This window comes from Mesoplodon mirus (assembly GCF_964341445.2).
Source record: "Mesoplodon mirus genome assembly, chromosome: 17".
Taxonomy (NCBI): Eukaryota; Metazoa; Chordata; class Mammalia; order Artiodactyla; family Ziphiidae; genus Mesoplodon; species Mesoplodon mirus.
The window spans coordinates 75,941,315-75,954,968 of record NC_138993.1 but is presented as its reverse complement, the minus strand read 5'-3'; the positions used below and the strand labels follow the sequence as shown (position 1 = coordinate 75,954,968).

At 48.0% G+C, this 13,654-nt stretch overlaps 1 protein-coding gene across 2 annotated transcripts in view; it reads left to right on the top strand.

The window, feature by feature from the left end:
* The window catches only part of COL4A1 (collagen type IV alpha 1 chain), a 160,317-nt gene that overhangs the window by 137,167 nt on the left and 9,496 nt on the right, over positions 1–13,654 (top strand). The window contains exons 43-51 of one of the 2 annotated variants that reach the window (XM_082602474.1): positions 343–476; positions 1,539–1,611; positions 2,379–2,450; positions 3,495–3,623; positions 4,616–4,714; positions 5,621–5,833; positions 6,730–6,907; positions 10,516–10,630; positions 12,930–13,102. The exons of the other annotated variant lie outside the window; for it this stretch is intronic. Of the exons in view, the coding sequence (XP_082458600.1) occupies positions 343–476; positions 1,539–1,611; positions 2,379–2,450; positions 3,495–3,623; positions 4,616–4,714; positions 5,621–5,833; positions 6,730–6,907; positions 10,516–10,630; positions 12,930–13,102 (1,186 nt within the window). The remainder of the gene's footprint in view (positions 1–342; positions 477–1,538; positions 1,612–2,378; positions 2,451–3,494; positions 3,624–4,615; positions 4,715–5,620; positions 5,834–6,729; positions 6,908–10,515; positions 10,631–12,929; positions 13,103–13,654) is intronic. 2 annotated transcript variants of the gene reach the window in all.

Below are 13,654 nucleotides of genomic sequence, written 5' to 3'. Positions count from 1 at the left end.
TGGCTGGTTGTTTAAAACCAGCACGACCTTCTGTCACACCTGTTCCCCCATGAACAGGTGGCTGCCCTACGGCACGGCCACCCCTGAGCACAGAGACCACAGGGCACTTGACTCTGAGACTGTGGTGTTTATATCGACGTTTACTGCCTGTGGAGGAAATTCTTCCTTCTAGGACCTGCCTGGATGTCTTCAGGGATCATGCTGCTTAATATGATGTTGTTGTATACAGCTGGGGACAGTTGGGGACAGTTGGGTGGCAGTGGTGACGACCACAGCCCAGGGACACTTACACATAAAACCACCCTCTGACCTCAAACATGGGACTTCTGTGTCTCCCATTAGGGCTTCCGGGACCCATGGGGCCTCCAGGGCTCCCTGGGCTTGATGGGCTGAAAGGTGACAAGGGAAACCCAGGCTGGCCGGGCACTCCTGGGGCTCCAGGGCCCAAGGGAGACCCAGGATTCCAGGGCATGCCGGTGAGTTGTCCCTTGGCAGGTCTTGTTTTTGCAAAGGATCATAAGATAATACTTGTGTGTGTATGTGTGTATTCATGTGTGTTACATGTGTGTCACACTCCCAGATCCTCCTTGAATCAGCCCCTCTCTCTCTGGCAAGTAATCAGCCATCTTTACTGGTATCATGGTAGGCAACTATTACAAAATTTTTTACCATCTAGTTTTACACAAACTATCAACAGTGAAACGTTATCCTACTGGAGATTATAGTTCAATGCCTGGGTTTAAAAATCTATATACAAATGATGCAAAAAGAAAGCCTCAGTAACATAGAAATATATCCCTATTCCTAGCGCCATTCAGTGTCTATCTCTATGTATATATATGTGCATTATATGTATACATATATAGATATATATTTGTGCATGTAATTTTGCTTATGGCACTTTTTAAAATAAGGTAAAGCAAAGAAACATTACAACTTTTTATATACTGAGAAAGGAACAACTATGTTGAAATATCTAGAAATTAAGATAATATTTTTTTAAATACAAAAATATCACTGTATTATAAAGGAAAATAATCCTTCTTTAGTATTTTTTATGTTTTTTTTCCATATTTAAAAGCACTTTTAAGACAATATGCGAACCTAATTTTAAAGAAAAATCACTGTGGTTGAGTGTTGGGAGTACAGTCATCCAGAAAGGTTCTTTGGTGTTGATAGATTGAGATGTTGCCATGGCAAGTGTTTAGGGAGTTTTGACTCTGTTCATGGCATCGTGCTATGGGGTGGGGACAGCGGGATGTAGGATTTACACCTGCTCCTGGAATGTACCACACAGGCGGACAAGCAGAAAGGGCAGAGTGCCTAAAGCAAGCTGCTGCCCTTTCCAGCTCCCTGCTGTAGGCACACACACAGGTTTTGTCACTCTTTTTACATCTTTAAGCAGCCACAAGGCAACATTTGTTCACAGAGCTACTTCAGGGCATGGAGGGGCTGTTCCCAACTTCCTGACTACCTGTTGCTTGAGGGACCTATGTCTCCTGAGCCGTTCCCGACTGATGTTCTCTTTGTGTGTCTAGGGGATCGGTGGCTCTCCGGGAGCTACGGGTGCTAAGGGTGACATGGGACCTCCAGGAGTTCCAGGGTTTCAAGGTAAGACATAAGGGAGATGCTGCCTGAAGACACATTTACCTGCCACCAGAGCCCCAGCCCCTGGTGCTTTCCTGTTGATAGACCTAGCATTGCAGTACAAGATCCTGTTCTCTTCAAATTAAAATGCCATTTCTGGGTGGCTGCCCCGTTTGTAGAATCCCATGCATAGCAGTATAAAGACATTCTGATTTTCTTCCTAACAATCAGTGGATCATTGGCATCTCAATGAGAAGTCATGGATTTGGGCCATTCATTATTTTTTTAATGTTTGAAGCAAATATTTATTGGGTGCCTACCAGCTTCCAGGCACTTTGATTTTTTTTACTGCAGCATCAGGTACATATGAATGAAAGGTGAATACAACAAGTTCTCAGCTTGCAGGCATCTTGTGGTCTAGTTGGGGACACGTGGGAACCAGATCGTGACCAAAAACAGAATCACGTGCCCTTCCACTGGTTGTGACCATTTTATGGTTTGCTGCATGTTTGGAAAAATGTGACTTCTGGGTTTTAGAAAGAAGAGTTTCATCAAAAGTTTTACATAGCTGAATACAAGTAATGTTCTTTTCTTCCATGTGCATAAATTGGAAATGTGTTCACTGTGTGTGTGTATGCATGTATTTTATGTGTGTATGTATGTAGGTGTGTATATGTACACATAAGCATATGTGTACATGTATGTGCATATATGTATATCCTGTGTGTATTCACACACACACAGTTATCGTTTGGAATTCTGTGCAAAGACAGTGTTTTACTTTCCTCCAGGGCAGAAAGGCCTCCCTGGCCTTCAGGGAGTTAAAGGTGACCAAGGAGACCAAGGTTTCCCTGGAACTAAAGGTAAGAGAATTTGGTCATTAGAAAACAGCAGTTGAAAATTCTTTGGCCACTTGGCAGGGTTCCTATATTTGGCTAATCTAGTTGACACTTTTACCAATGACTTGTCCTGAAAGTCAAGTTTGTTAAATCTGTGCCTGAGATAAATCCAGTGGAAAGGGGTGAGAGACAAAATCTCACAGGCTCTGAGGGCAGACGGAAATCAGCCGTAAAAATCAGGAACGAAATCCGTCTTGCAGGCTGAACAAACTGTGGCTGGACAGTATGGAGTTCTTTCTAAGAAAGGGGCTGCCTTGGCTTCTCCACGGGGAGCCAGACGTGCCGGGTGGCTCCAGAGACACAGCTGGTCTTAGAAGGAAGTGGTCTGAGGGAGTCTGCATCCCATCCTAGTCTCTGTGTGTCAGAGCTTATTTCGAGGGCTGCGTTTAGTTTTCAAGACCGTGTTTCAAGAGAGGGAGTGAGCAACCAGAATGCACTGAGAAGTGGATTATCCGGGGAGAAGCTAAATGGGGAAACGTGTGAGGGGCGAGAGACCGGAGGAAAGGGAGGCTGTGGTAGACCCGAGGCCCCCAGCTTCACGTGGCTGCTCCGTGTACTTCAGGACCCGTCAAACAGAAGGAGGTTTATGTTCACTCAGCGCTGAAAGATTAAGACCAGTGGTTCTGGCGTGCAGTAAGGCAGATCTCAGATACATACGAGAAAAAAGTCCTAATTTCACCTGTTGGAGCTCCCCATGTGAGGGGTGGTTCCTTGAGGGGGATGAGCTTCCCCTTGGGTCAGGGGTCCATCAAGGCCTCCAGATCTGAGTGGACATTTGACACTGGTGACCCCGAGGTCTGTTCCAGTCCCGAGGATTCAGGATTTTAGGTTAGATAATAGAGATGCGCAGACACCCGTGTGTCTCGTCGTGAGGATCTGGTCCCTTGTGGTTTTGATCGTGATTCTACTTTTGAGAAGCGCTGCCTTTGGTTGGGTTTCATGTCAGAAGCTGTTTCTGCCCTGAATGTGGACAGTGAAATTGACCAATGGCTGCCTTGATTCCCACAGGTCTTCCTGGCCCCCCAGGTCCCCCGGGTCCATACGACATCATCAAAGGGGAGCCAGGGCTCCCTGGTCCTGAGGGCCCCGCAGGTCTGAAAGGGCTTCAGGGACCTCCAGGCCCCAAAGGACAACAAGGTAGGAATAACCGCGCTGTGCTGAGGACTGTGGAGGCGGGAGGGAGCTGACCCGGGCGGCGTTTCCTCTTCACCCGCGTGTCTCACAACAGCCTCTGGGCAGTGACTGTGTAAACACGTATTTGAAGATGACTTTCTTACCTTCCTTCAGTGTATGTCAAAACCACATGAAGTTTCTGAAGAGGCCTAACAAGGTCAGAAAAAGAAATCCAAGAAAAGCTACGGCAACACACAACTCAGTACATCTATGTTCACTTAGAAAAACATGGGCAAAGGAATGGGAAAAGCATCTCTCCCGGCCAGGAGATAGGGGACCGCAGGAAGTAGCAATCCAGAATTGTAGGGATTGGTGTTCTCCACAGCGGCCCCAAAGCTCTACCCAAGTGGCCAAGATCTGCGCAAATCCCTGTGGTTCCTGGACACCTTAAGCTAGAATCTTTCTGATTATTGGGGCTAAACACTCCTTACTTCAGAAGCTATTGCTGAGGAGTGGGGATGGAAGATAAAGAAGAAGGAAAACATTTAGAGTAGAAAGGTAGCATCCATGAAAATTTGTTTTAACCACCTAGGAATAAACCGTACACATGAAAACAAAAAAACTACCCACGTCAGTAAACCCGGTGCCTAAACATTTTCTGAGACACCAGAACGTGGCCGAGAGGGGGAAACACCTGAGAAAATGAAAATGCGTCAGATCTCTCCCCACCCCCATGTGACTGCCTTTCCCCAAACTGTGTGCGAAACAAGAACCAGAACAACAGCAAGAAGCCGGGCAGAACCCCGAATTCCGAGATGAGGCACACCCCGTGTGGGTGTCAGTCTGCAGAGTGTGTGTTAACCTTCTGGCTTTCTGGGAAAGCTTTCCCACCTGTAGTCCGAGGCCCTGTGCTTCCCTCTCAGGGGGCCAAAGAAGACATTTCAAAAGGGAAGAAAAAGATACAGCCTATTTATTGCCCTCCACAACCGGATCATGAATTCTTTCTCCTCTCTTAGGTGTGACAGGATCTGTGGGCTTACCTGGGCCACCGGGTATTCCCGGGTTTGATGGGGCCCCTGGCCAGAAAGGAGAGGCAGGACCCTTTGGACCTCCTGGTAGGTTTGCTGCGCCGTCCCAACCTCACTACCCTCGATCTGCATCTCCGGGTTAGAAGCCTTAGGCCCAGGCATATGGAAACCTGCAGAAGGAAGTGTTCCTTGAAAGATTTCCATAGAAGTTTGTTTCTTAGGAGAAACAGGATCTCACAGAGGAGCTAAGGGTTGTCCTCATTCTCTTCTGTGTAGGGGGACAGATGTTGATCAAAGCTCAGTGCCTCCCACACGTTATTGAAAGGAGGCCACTAGGGACGGCCCTATCGGGTTTTCTAAGAGCCTGCAGCCCAGACACTCCATTTCAGCAAAGGGCACAGGGAACAGATGCATGTGCCACGTTGGCCAGAAGGCCACTGACTGGCACGGACTAAAGTTGATCTGCTTCCCGAGAAGCAGGACCTCAGAGGTCCCATCGTGGCTGGGATGCCAAAGGCTGAGGGTGCAACTAAGTAGACAGAGGGCCCAGCCCAGCAGGAGGCCTGTGAACATCTTGCAGGCAGCGTGGTTGCCCGGGGGACAGGAGGACACCCTGCACGGGAGCTTCCTTCCACCCTTGATTCCATATGCTGGCTTTGGGCCACTGAGGCTGGGAAGCTACCTTAAAAGATGGTTGTTTTAATCATCCTATAATAATCCTCCCTCAGAGGAGCTCCCAAATGCTGTATGAATACAGGCATGGAGTCATGTCATTTTCTTCCTTTATTCATATATTTATATTTTCACATATTTCATTTATTCATTCACTGGACTGAGTTTATGAGCTTCTGCTTTGCACCAAGCACCATGCTTATAAAACATCTCCAGGTGGAATGCAGAGAGGAGAGGCTGAGGTGGCACGAGGGAGGTGGTGGTTGTACTGAGTCTCGCCTGTTTGTAACTGAGGAAGCGAATTTCTCTGCTGTCTTTCAGGTCCAAGAGGCTTCCCGGGTCCACCCGGCCCTGATGGGTTGCCGGGATCCATGGGTCCCCCAGGCACCCCGTCTGTTGATCACGGCTTCCTCGTGACCAGGCACAGTCAGACAACAGACAACCCCCAGTGTCCTCCTGGGACCAAAATCCTCTACCACGGGTACTCTCTGCTCTACGTACAAGGCAACGAGCGGGCGCACGGCCAGGACTTGGGTGAGGCATCTACAGATGGGTGTGTTCATTCCACGTCGCGTGTCCGGCGCTGGGTGGTGCTGGGCTGTGTTCCCGCTCTGGTCCTGCGGTTCAGAGTGTCACCAAGACCTAGTCAAGGAAAAGAGTCTTGTTTCCCTCCGTCCTTACCAAGTGGGCCATCCTTACCAACAGCCACCGTGCTACTAAAGGGAAGCCAGGCAGATGTAAAGGCTGACTCTTTGAAACTTTTAAATTAATAAAACTGCTGACCTCTTCTTCAAATTATCAAGTAGGATCAAGATATCTGGAGCACACACGTAACAGTGTGCATTCATAGTCATGAAATAGAGCAGCTTTACTGTTGCTGTTTTACAAAATGTCCACGTTATCCTGCCCACAATTCCTCTGTCCTATTAGTTTAGATCCGTAGAGGGCTGTGTGTTTGTCGTCATCGTCTCAGTCCTCTCAGATCTGCTCCACCAAACTATGTTTTAATGTTATACGCCTCTACCTTTCACTGAGGTTGCCAACATATATAAAGACGGCTCGGCATTTCATGAAAGACGCGGTCCAGTGAGTTCCTAGCTGTGGTACAAGGAGCTGCATGTTACGTTCCTTCTAGAATTCAGTTGCAGGAAAAGGTCTCTCTCTACTGATGAACTGCTTTGTTTCTGTTCATCCTGCTCCTTCTTGATGGTTTCCCTTTGGCCTGGATCACTTTGCATTGAACTTAATGCTCATTTCCAATCATACTAGTCTGTTGGGTACATTTATTTCCTTCTTTCTGTAATTGGCAAACATGTTTATTTCCACCTTAGCGGTTGTGTAGGATAGATGTCTTTATTAGCTAGCTCACTTGCATTCTGTGTCGAGGCAGACTGTGAATGGTAAGCAACGTCTTCTCCCCACGTCCCCAGGCACGGCTGGCAGCTGTCTGCGCAAGTTCAGCACGATGCCTTTCCTCTTCTGTAACATCAACAATGTCTGCAACTTCGCCTCCCGAAATGATTACTCGTACTGGCTGTCCACCCCGGAGCCTATGCCCATGTCCATGGCGCCCATCACCGGGGAGGGCATCAGGCCCTTCATCAGCAGGTGAGTCCAGCCCGTCAGAGCACACATACAATTGACGGAGAAAAGCAGCTCACAGCCAGGGCAGAGATTATTTTTGTGTTTTTCCATTTTCCCCCAAATATTCGATCTATTGCCATTCCGTTTACTAATTGTGATACCTGAGTTTTGTAACAGAAATCAGCCATACAAATAATTGGATGTAAAAGTCAGTTATCTTCTTAAAAAATTTTAATGCAAACCCTTGGTGAGATAAGGCCCGGCTTTGGAACACGATGTGTTATCTTGTGTGACTCACCGGGTGGCTGCCTTCCCTGCCATGAACCAGCAGTGTCGCTGGAGTCCCTGGCAAACTTTAGAACAGCTTTGCAGCTTTTTTCTTTCTTAAATAATTATCTCCCTAAGGAGTCTTTTAAGATATATTTTTTGGAATCACCCCCAAGAAACTTTAAAAAATTTTTTATTTTTCAATTGTAGTAAAACAATAACATAAACTAACATAACACATAGCATAAAATTTACCGTCTTAACCATTTTTAAGTGTACAGTTCAGTGGCACTTAACTGTGGGTGTAAGGCAGTCCCCAGGAAATGATGACACCGCGGACATACTGTATGTCTATGCTTTACATATAAAAGATGATACTGATGTATCGTGCACATTAACGTGTACATCCTAAGATTTTTCTCATTCTCTTCCACCCCACCAGTTTTTGCACTCTTGAGGTGATATTGTACCCACTGAGATTGCATGCATTTGAGCGACTTCCCAAATTAAGTGCTTTCCACACTAATTAATGTCTGGGGTATGTTTTCAGGTCCCTAAGAGTCTTCCTGGCAGGAAATAAAATGGGAAATTGAAATGATTGTGACCGAAAAGTACACGATTTTCCTACTTTTGCCTCTTTCCTTCTAATTAAAAGTTGCTTCCTTAACTACACTCAGAAGCAATAGAAAAGTGGCAAAGGTACGAACTTGTTTGACTGAGAAGCTAGTCTCTCATTTTACTTTTACACACGAAGATAGTAAAGGGTGAAAAGAATGACAAGGCAGGACAAGTTTTCCTTAGGAAAGTGAGAGTGAGAAAGACCGGAAGCTTTTCTACATTTCCTTTAGAGAAATAGCAGCTTTTGAATAGGAAGAAAGACTAGTGATGTGGGCTGAGTGGTGTCTGGAGTCAGAGGGGAGGGCGGACGGGGTGGGGGCTTGGAGCAGCCCAGCACCCCGTGTGGTGACCACCCATCACTGGATGGTCACCACCTACTTCGGGGTGGACTGGTCACTTATGGGGTCTGTAGCTCCAGGGTGTGGAAGGCTGGTCCTCACAGAACAGTCTTGTGAAAAGAATGTACCTCATAGACCTGGACCTGAAAGGCTGGGAGATGCCTATTGGAAAAATCAGATTTTTGATGGCTTTACCTCAAAATATCTCCCGACAGCTTTCTAAGATTTTTCTTTTGAGCTGTAAGAAAACTTATCTCATGGGTCTTAAAATGGGAAAAGTCATTGGTAACTTCCAGAGAGGCACCTCTCAAAACACAGATGTCCTTCCCATGTGTCGGGGGTCCCTGTGGGCTGATTTGTGTTGACTTTTCTTGCTCAGAACCATGCTGGGTGCACAAGAACAGAAACTAACCACTAACTACCTTTATGTTTTTGTTCAGCTTTCCTTGGACAACAGGTAGAAAATGATTATTCGTTTTTGTCTCCTATTTACCATCTTGATAAAATTGACATTGACCTTGATTTGGTTGGGACACAGGGCTCTGGGATGTGTTTAGGACATTCCAGAAACAGGTCCAGGAGAAGCCTCAAGTCTGAGACTTGCTTTTCTCTGTGGACCCATTACCATGAGTTGTTTAAACACCCCAGCGCTGCCCATTTCGGGGTTTCCATGTCCCCCTGTTAACTGACCCACAGATGCACAGTGTCTGATGTGACCTCAGAAGTCACATCCTTTAACTCACTGCTCTGAAAGCACACACATCTCACATCCCCTTTTGTAACAATGCTGCCCATTCCTCTGGGTCTCTGAGCACCCAGGTCCCACGGTTACTTTAACTTAGTGGTTTCTGACGACTTCTCAGGACTCACAGGTTCCTTCTGAGGTCTCCCTTTTGGGGACGTCCTAAAGCTTAATTTTAGAAAGAGTTAATAACAAAATCCTTCCTCTTAAGCAGAAAAAGTACCAACTTTTCTGCTGTCATCCTGACAGAATTTTCTAAGCACTTTCCGACTCTCTGCAGACATGGATCATCAAAAACTGCGGACTGTTTAATTGTTCTAGATTGAAGACCACTGGTATGAGAGTAGGTGCTGTGTTCTAATTCTGCCTTTTGACACAACTAACCGTGGTCTCATATTCTCATAGGTAATATGGGGAATGAGAGTGTACAGATTTTAAGGGACCTTGTGGCTCGTTAAATCTGTGATTCTCTGTCCCCTAGCACCCATCGGACGGGGTCCAGACCACGTCTCTGCAGCGGCTTGAATCCGCCAGCCCAGGGAGAGCCTGACATGATGCGCTTTCCTCTGTGCTATATGTCTGCTCCTGTGTCTGGCAGGCAGATGGTGGCAGATGTAGAGGCCAATTTCAGTCACTGTTGTTTAGCTGAGCCCTTTACTTCATCTGCATTTGTGTGAATAAAATAGCAAATAGCGCGCGCCCGCACACACACACGCACGGAAAACCGAATGACTCACTTCAGCCCTCTTCACACTCCTAATCCATTTTCATGCAAATGTTCCAGCATAACTAGGTGTAATTATTAACACCATTTATAGTCACTTATCAGCATTGTTAGCACGCTGTTCAGTTTGTGACTTGAATATAATTATTTTACTGCTGATGTTTAAATTTTTTTTTTCAACCAAACGTTATCCCACCATCAAAGGGTCGCTTAGTAGAGCAGGTCTGAGTCAGAACGTGGTGTGTTACTGTCATTTATTCCTGGGTGCAGTCCCAGCGGCTGAGCACGAGCCAGCCTGGCTTGGGGGCCATCCAGTCCGGCCTGGGGCAGAGTCCCCTCACTGGCCTGTTGGTTCCAGGTCTGGAAAGAGTCTCCAGAAGAGGCTCACGTGGACAGCCAGCCCTGGGTTTGTTATCTGTCTTAGTTACTATAATTCACTCAATGTTCGTCTTACATTGAAGATGATTCAGGGCTTAAAACAAATCGCCGTGTTCTGCAAGTGGTAGCCCTTGGATTGCACCATCTCCTTTTTGTTGAGCATTCATTGTGTTTGCTGAAATCCACACTCGTTGCTGAAACACTGGAAGACGCTAAAATACACAAAGGAGAACACAAAAGTCTCCTGCAGCCCCAGCGCCTCAGGAGATGGTCCCTATTACAACCTGACCTTCCAGTTTCCTTCCTGCTACAAAGTAGATGGCTAAATGACAAGTGTTGGGTCTGGTTTTGAGCTTAATGTTTTAATACTGAGGCAGGCTTATCACACCAATGAGAAGACCCTAAGCCTCAGAGTCCAAGCAGGGGACACCTGATCTGTTTGGTAAAACACATCACTGGGTCAGAAAGATGGAGTGGCGAGACGGAGCGCAGATAATGGGGAGAGGAGCGAGCCGGTGGAGGCCTGCCTCGGCTGTGCTGAGCCTCTCTGCTCCGTGCCTTCCAGGTGTGCTGTGTGTGAGGCTCCGGCCATGGTCATGGCTGTGCACAGCCAAACCATCCAGATCCCGCAGTGCCCCAGCGGCTGGTCCTCGCTCTGGATTGGCTACTCCTTTGTGATGGTAAGTGTCTGGGGAAACTCCATATTTCCCCCAAAGAGCTGCCCACAGTCACCCCACCTCTTTTCCCTCGCTCCTGGGACCCCCTGCAAAGTGTCCCCAGGAGCCTGGCCTGCTCCCCTGGGAGGGGACAACAGGGGGTCCAGCTCCCGCTCAGAGCCCTCCTCTTCTGGGACTGGGTCGCTAGGTGACCTGATGAGACTCCGAGTCAGCGCCTCCCTGGGGGAAGAGGAGGGTGCGCCCATGGTGGGTACACATTTACTAAAATGCTTGCAAGCCCAAAAGCAGAAGCTAGAGTCAGGAAGAGAGCGGGGGCACTGGCCGGTGTCAGGGGCCCGAGGGTCCACACCCCTCCCACATGAGTCTGCTCTCCTACCGCCCAGCTACCCCAGATGCCAGACCCCCGATGCTCCCTTCCTCCCAAAAGCCAATTAGAACAGGAAACACAGCACCCTTCTGAGATCCCGTTGTAGTTTCTTATATATTTTATTGCCTCAGTTTAAAGCACTGATTGAAAACATAGAAGCTCTGAACTTGGACCATCAGGTTGCACTAGAATCACTCCCTGTAAATGATCCTCCACAAACATTTCCCACGTCACCACTGTAAGCCCAGTGCCATCGTCACACTCCCAGGTGTGGCCAGGTCGTACGTACCTTTGACCCCCAAATCATCATTAGCCTTGTTATTTGATTGACAGGGAAAGTGGCCTCTTAACTGTGTTTTTCTGCTGTAAGTTATTCCAAGTGTAGAAATTGCCAAGAAAGCAGTTCTTCAAATGCTTGTGTATTAGATTCTCACTGGTCAGATGGTGAGATTTCCTGGGTTGAAGATCCTGCATTTAGACTCTTCAACAGGTCCAAAAAATTGCAACAACAAAATTTAGCAAGTTGTTTTGATAATTCTAAATACTGCATGGTGACTCCTTTATCACGAAAGCCAAAAAGGTTAGAACTATGGTGTAGAGAAGTCAAGATACTCGCAGTGATGTAAACATACAACTCTGACTCAAAGGCAGATTGGACTTTCGACTCCATTATCATAAGAAATACTAGATGGAGTCTCAGTTTGACAGAAGAGGCCCTCGATCCAAGGAGTAAAGAATGGAGGAAAGGGCTTCCCTGGTGGCGAGTGGTTGGGAGTCCGCCTGCCGATGCAGGGGACACGGGTTCGTGCCCCGGTCCGGGAAGATCCCACATGCCGCGGAGCGGCTGGGCCCGTGAGCCATGGCCGCTGAGCCTGCGCGTCCGGAGCCTGTGCTCCGCAATGGGAGAGGCCACAACAGTGAGAGGCCCGCGTACCGCAAAAAAAAAAAAAAAAAAGAATGGAGGAAAGCACTCTGTCACTTCCCCGTCCCTTGTCCGGGTGTCATACAAAGATCTGAACAACGATTGCCCATAATTTCTCAAAACCAAGAGCAAATCAAAATGATGAGATTCTGGAGAATAGGCATCCCATCACTGCTGAGCTTGGGGGCTTTGTGGGGAAGCTGAGGGGCTCGGATCTGGCACCCTCCAGAGGCCTGTTCCCATCTCAGCTTTGCCTGGGAAGTGTGACCTGGAATGTTCTGGAATCCTGGGGTCCTCATCTGGGAATCAAGGGCGTTAGCTTTGTCCTCAGAGGTCCCTTATGGCTCTAAAATTCCAGAGTTCACTTTTCTTATGTCCGTAATAGCCATCCTGTAGAGGTTTTGCCGTATCTTCCATTTGTACGTCTTTCATTTTATGTCTTGGTTTCTGAGGACAGGTGAGCGTACTTCAACCCAACTGAACAGTTACCATAGTAGCTTTCTTTTCCCTCTTTCTCTTGTTTAAGTTTTCTCTTCTTAAAGAAAAGAAAATGGATAATGTAGCAAATAAAGGATGTAGCAAATAAAGGATTTTGCTACCTAATGTAGCAAACAAAGGATTTTGATGATCCCTTATAATTTTGTTTAGAAAGTCTAATGTCACATCAGTTGGTCCCAGCATCCTCTGCACATTTTGGCTGTCATCTCACGCCCCAAGTTAGAAGAGGTTTCAGTGTTTCCAGAAGAAAGCAGTGAGGACAGCGTTTGTTAAAATGCTGGTGGAGCTGGACCAGTCACCTCCCGCCCCTGGGAGGAGTGGTCGGCTGATTCCTGGCACTGGGTGTGCCCGGCGTGATGCCATGGGGCGGCGTGGCTACCAGTGTGTTCCCTGGTGGCCTCGGGAGACAGAGAGGGCGGCTCTCCGGGAGGGAGCACCCCGGCTCTTCCCTGGGGCCCGGGAAGCCCGTCGGGGTGGGCGGGCACCTCTGGCTCACGTCTCCTGTCTCCCTGCAGCACACCAGCGCTGGAGCCGAAGGTTCTGGCCAAGCCCTGGCCTCTCCTGGGTCCTGTCTGGAAGAGTTCAGAAGCGCCCCCTTCATCGAGTGCCACGGCCGCGGGACTTGCAATTACTATGCAAACGCTTACAGCTTTTGGCTTGCCACGATCGAAAGAAGCCAGATGTTCAAGTAAAGTGCCCCCCTCGACCCGCCCCCCCCCGGTGGCTTTTATTTCAGGCATCCATGATCCATACACGTGGTCCGGTGCAAAGTCCCAAAGATGGTCTTCAGCAATCCTTAGGAAGACTTCTTCCACGGATAGGATAGGATAGGAACAGATATTTGGTTCTGTTCCACATGGGCAGATAAGCAAGACCATGTTCAAAGGCAGAGCTTAGGGGCTTCCCTGGTGGCGCAGTGGTTGAGGGTCCACCTGCCGATGCAGGGGACACGGGTTTGTGCCCCGGTCCGGGAAGATCCCACATGCCACGGAGCGGCTGGGCCCGTGAGCCATGGTCGCTGAGCCTGCGCATCCGGAGCCTGTGCTCTGCAACGGGAGGGGCCACAACAGTGAGAGGCCCGTGTACCGCAAAAAAAAAAAAAAAAGGCAGAGCTTAGGTGACAGGCTTCATTCATTCATTGCTGAAGAGCCATGAAAGAAAAAAGTCCAGTTTTCAGTTTTTCAAGATGAATCCATGGCAACATCATTAACACAACTAAAATCTGCAAACAGAGCATTTT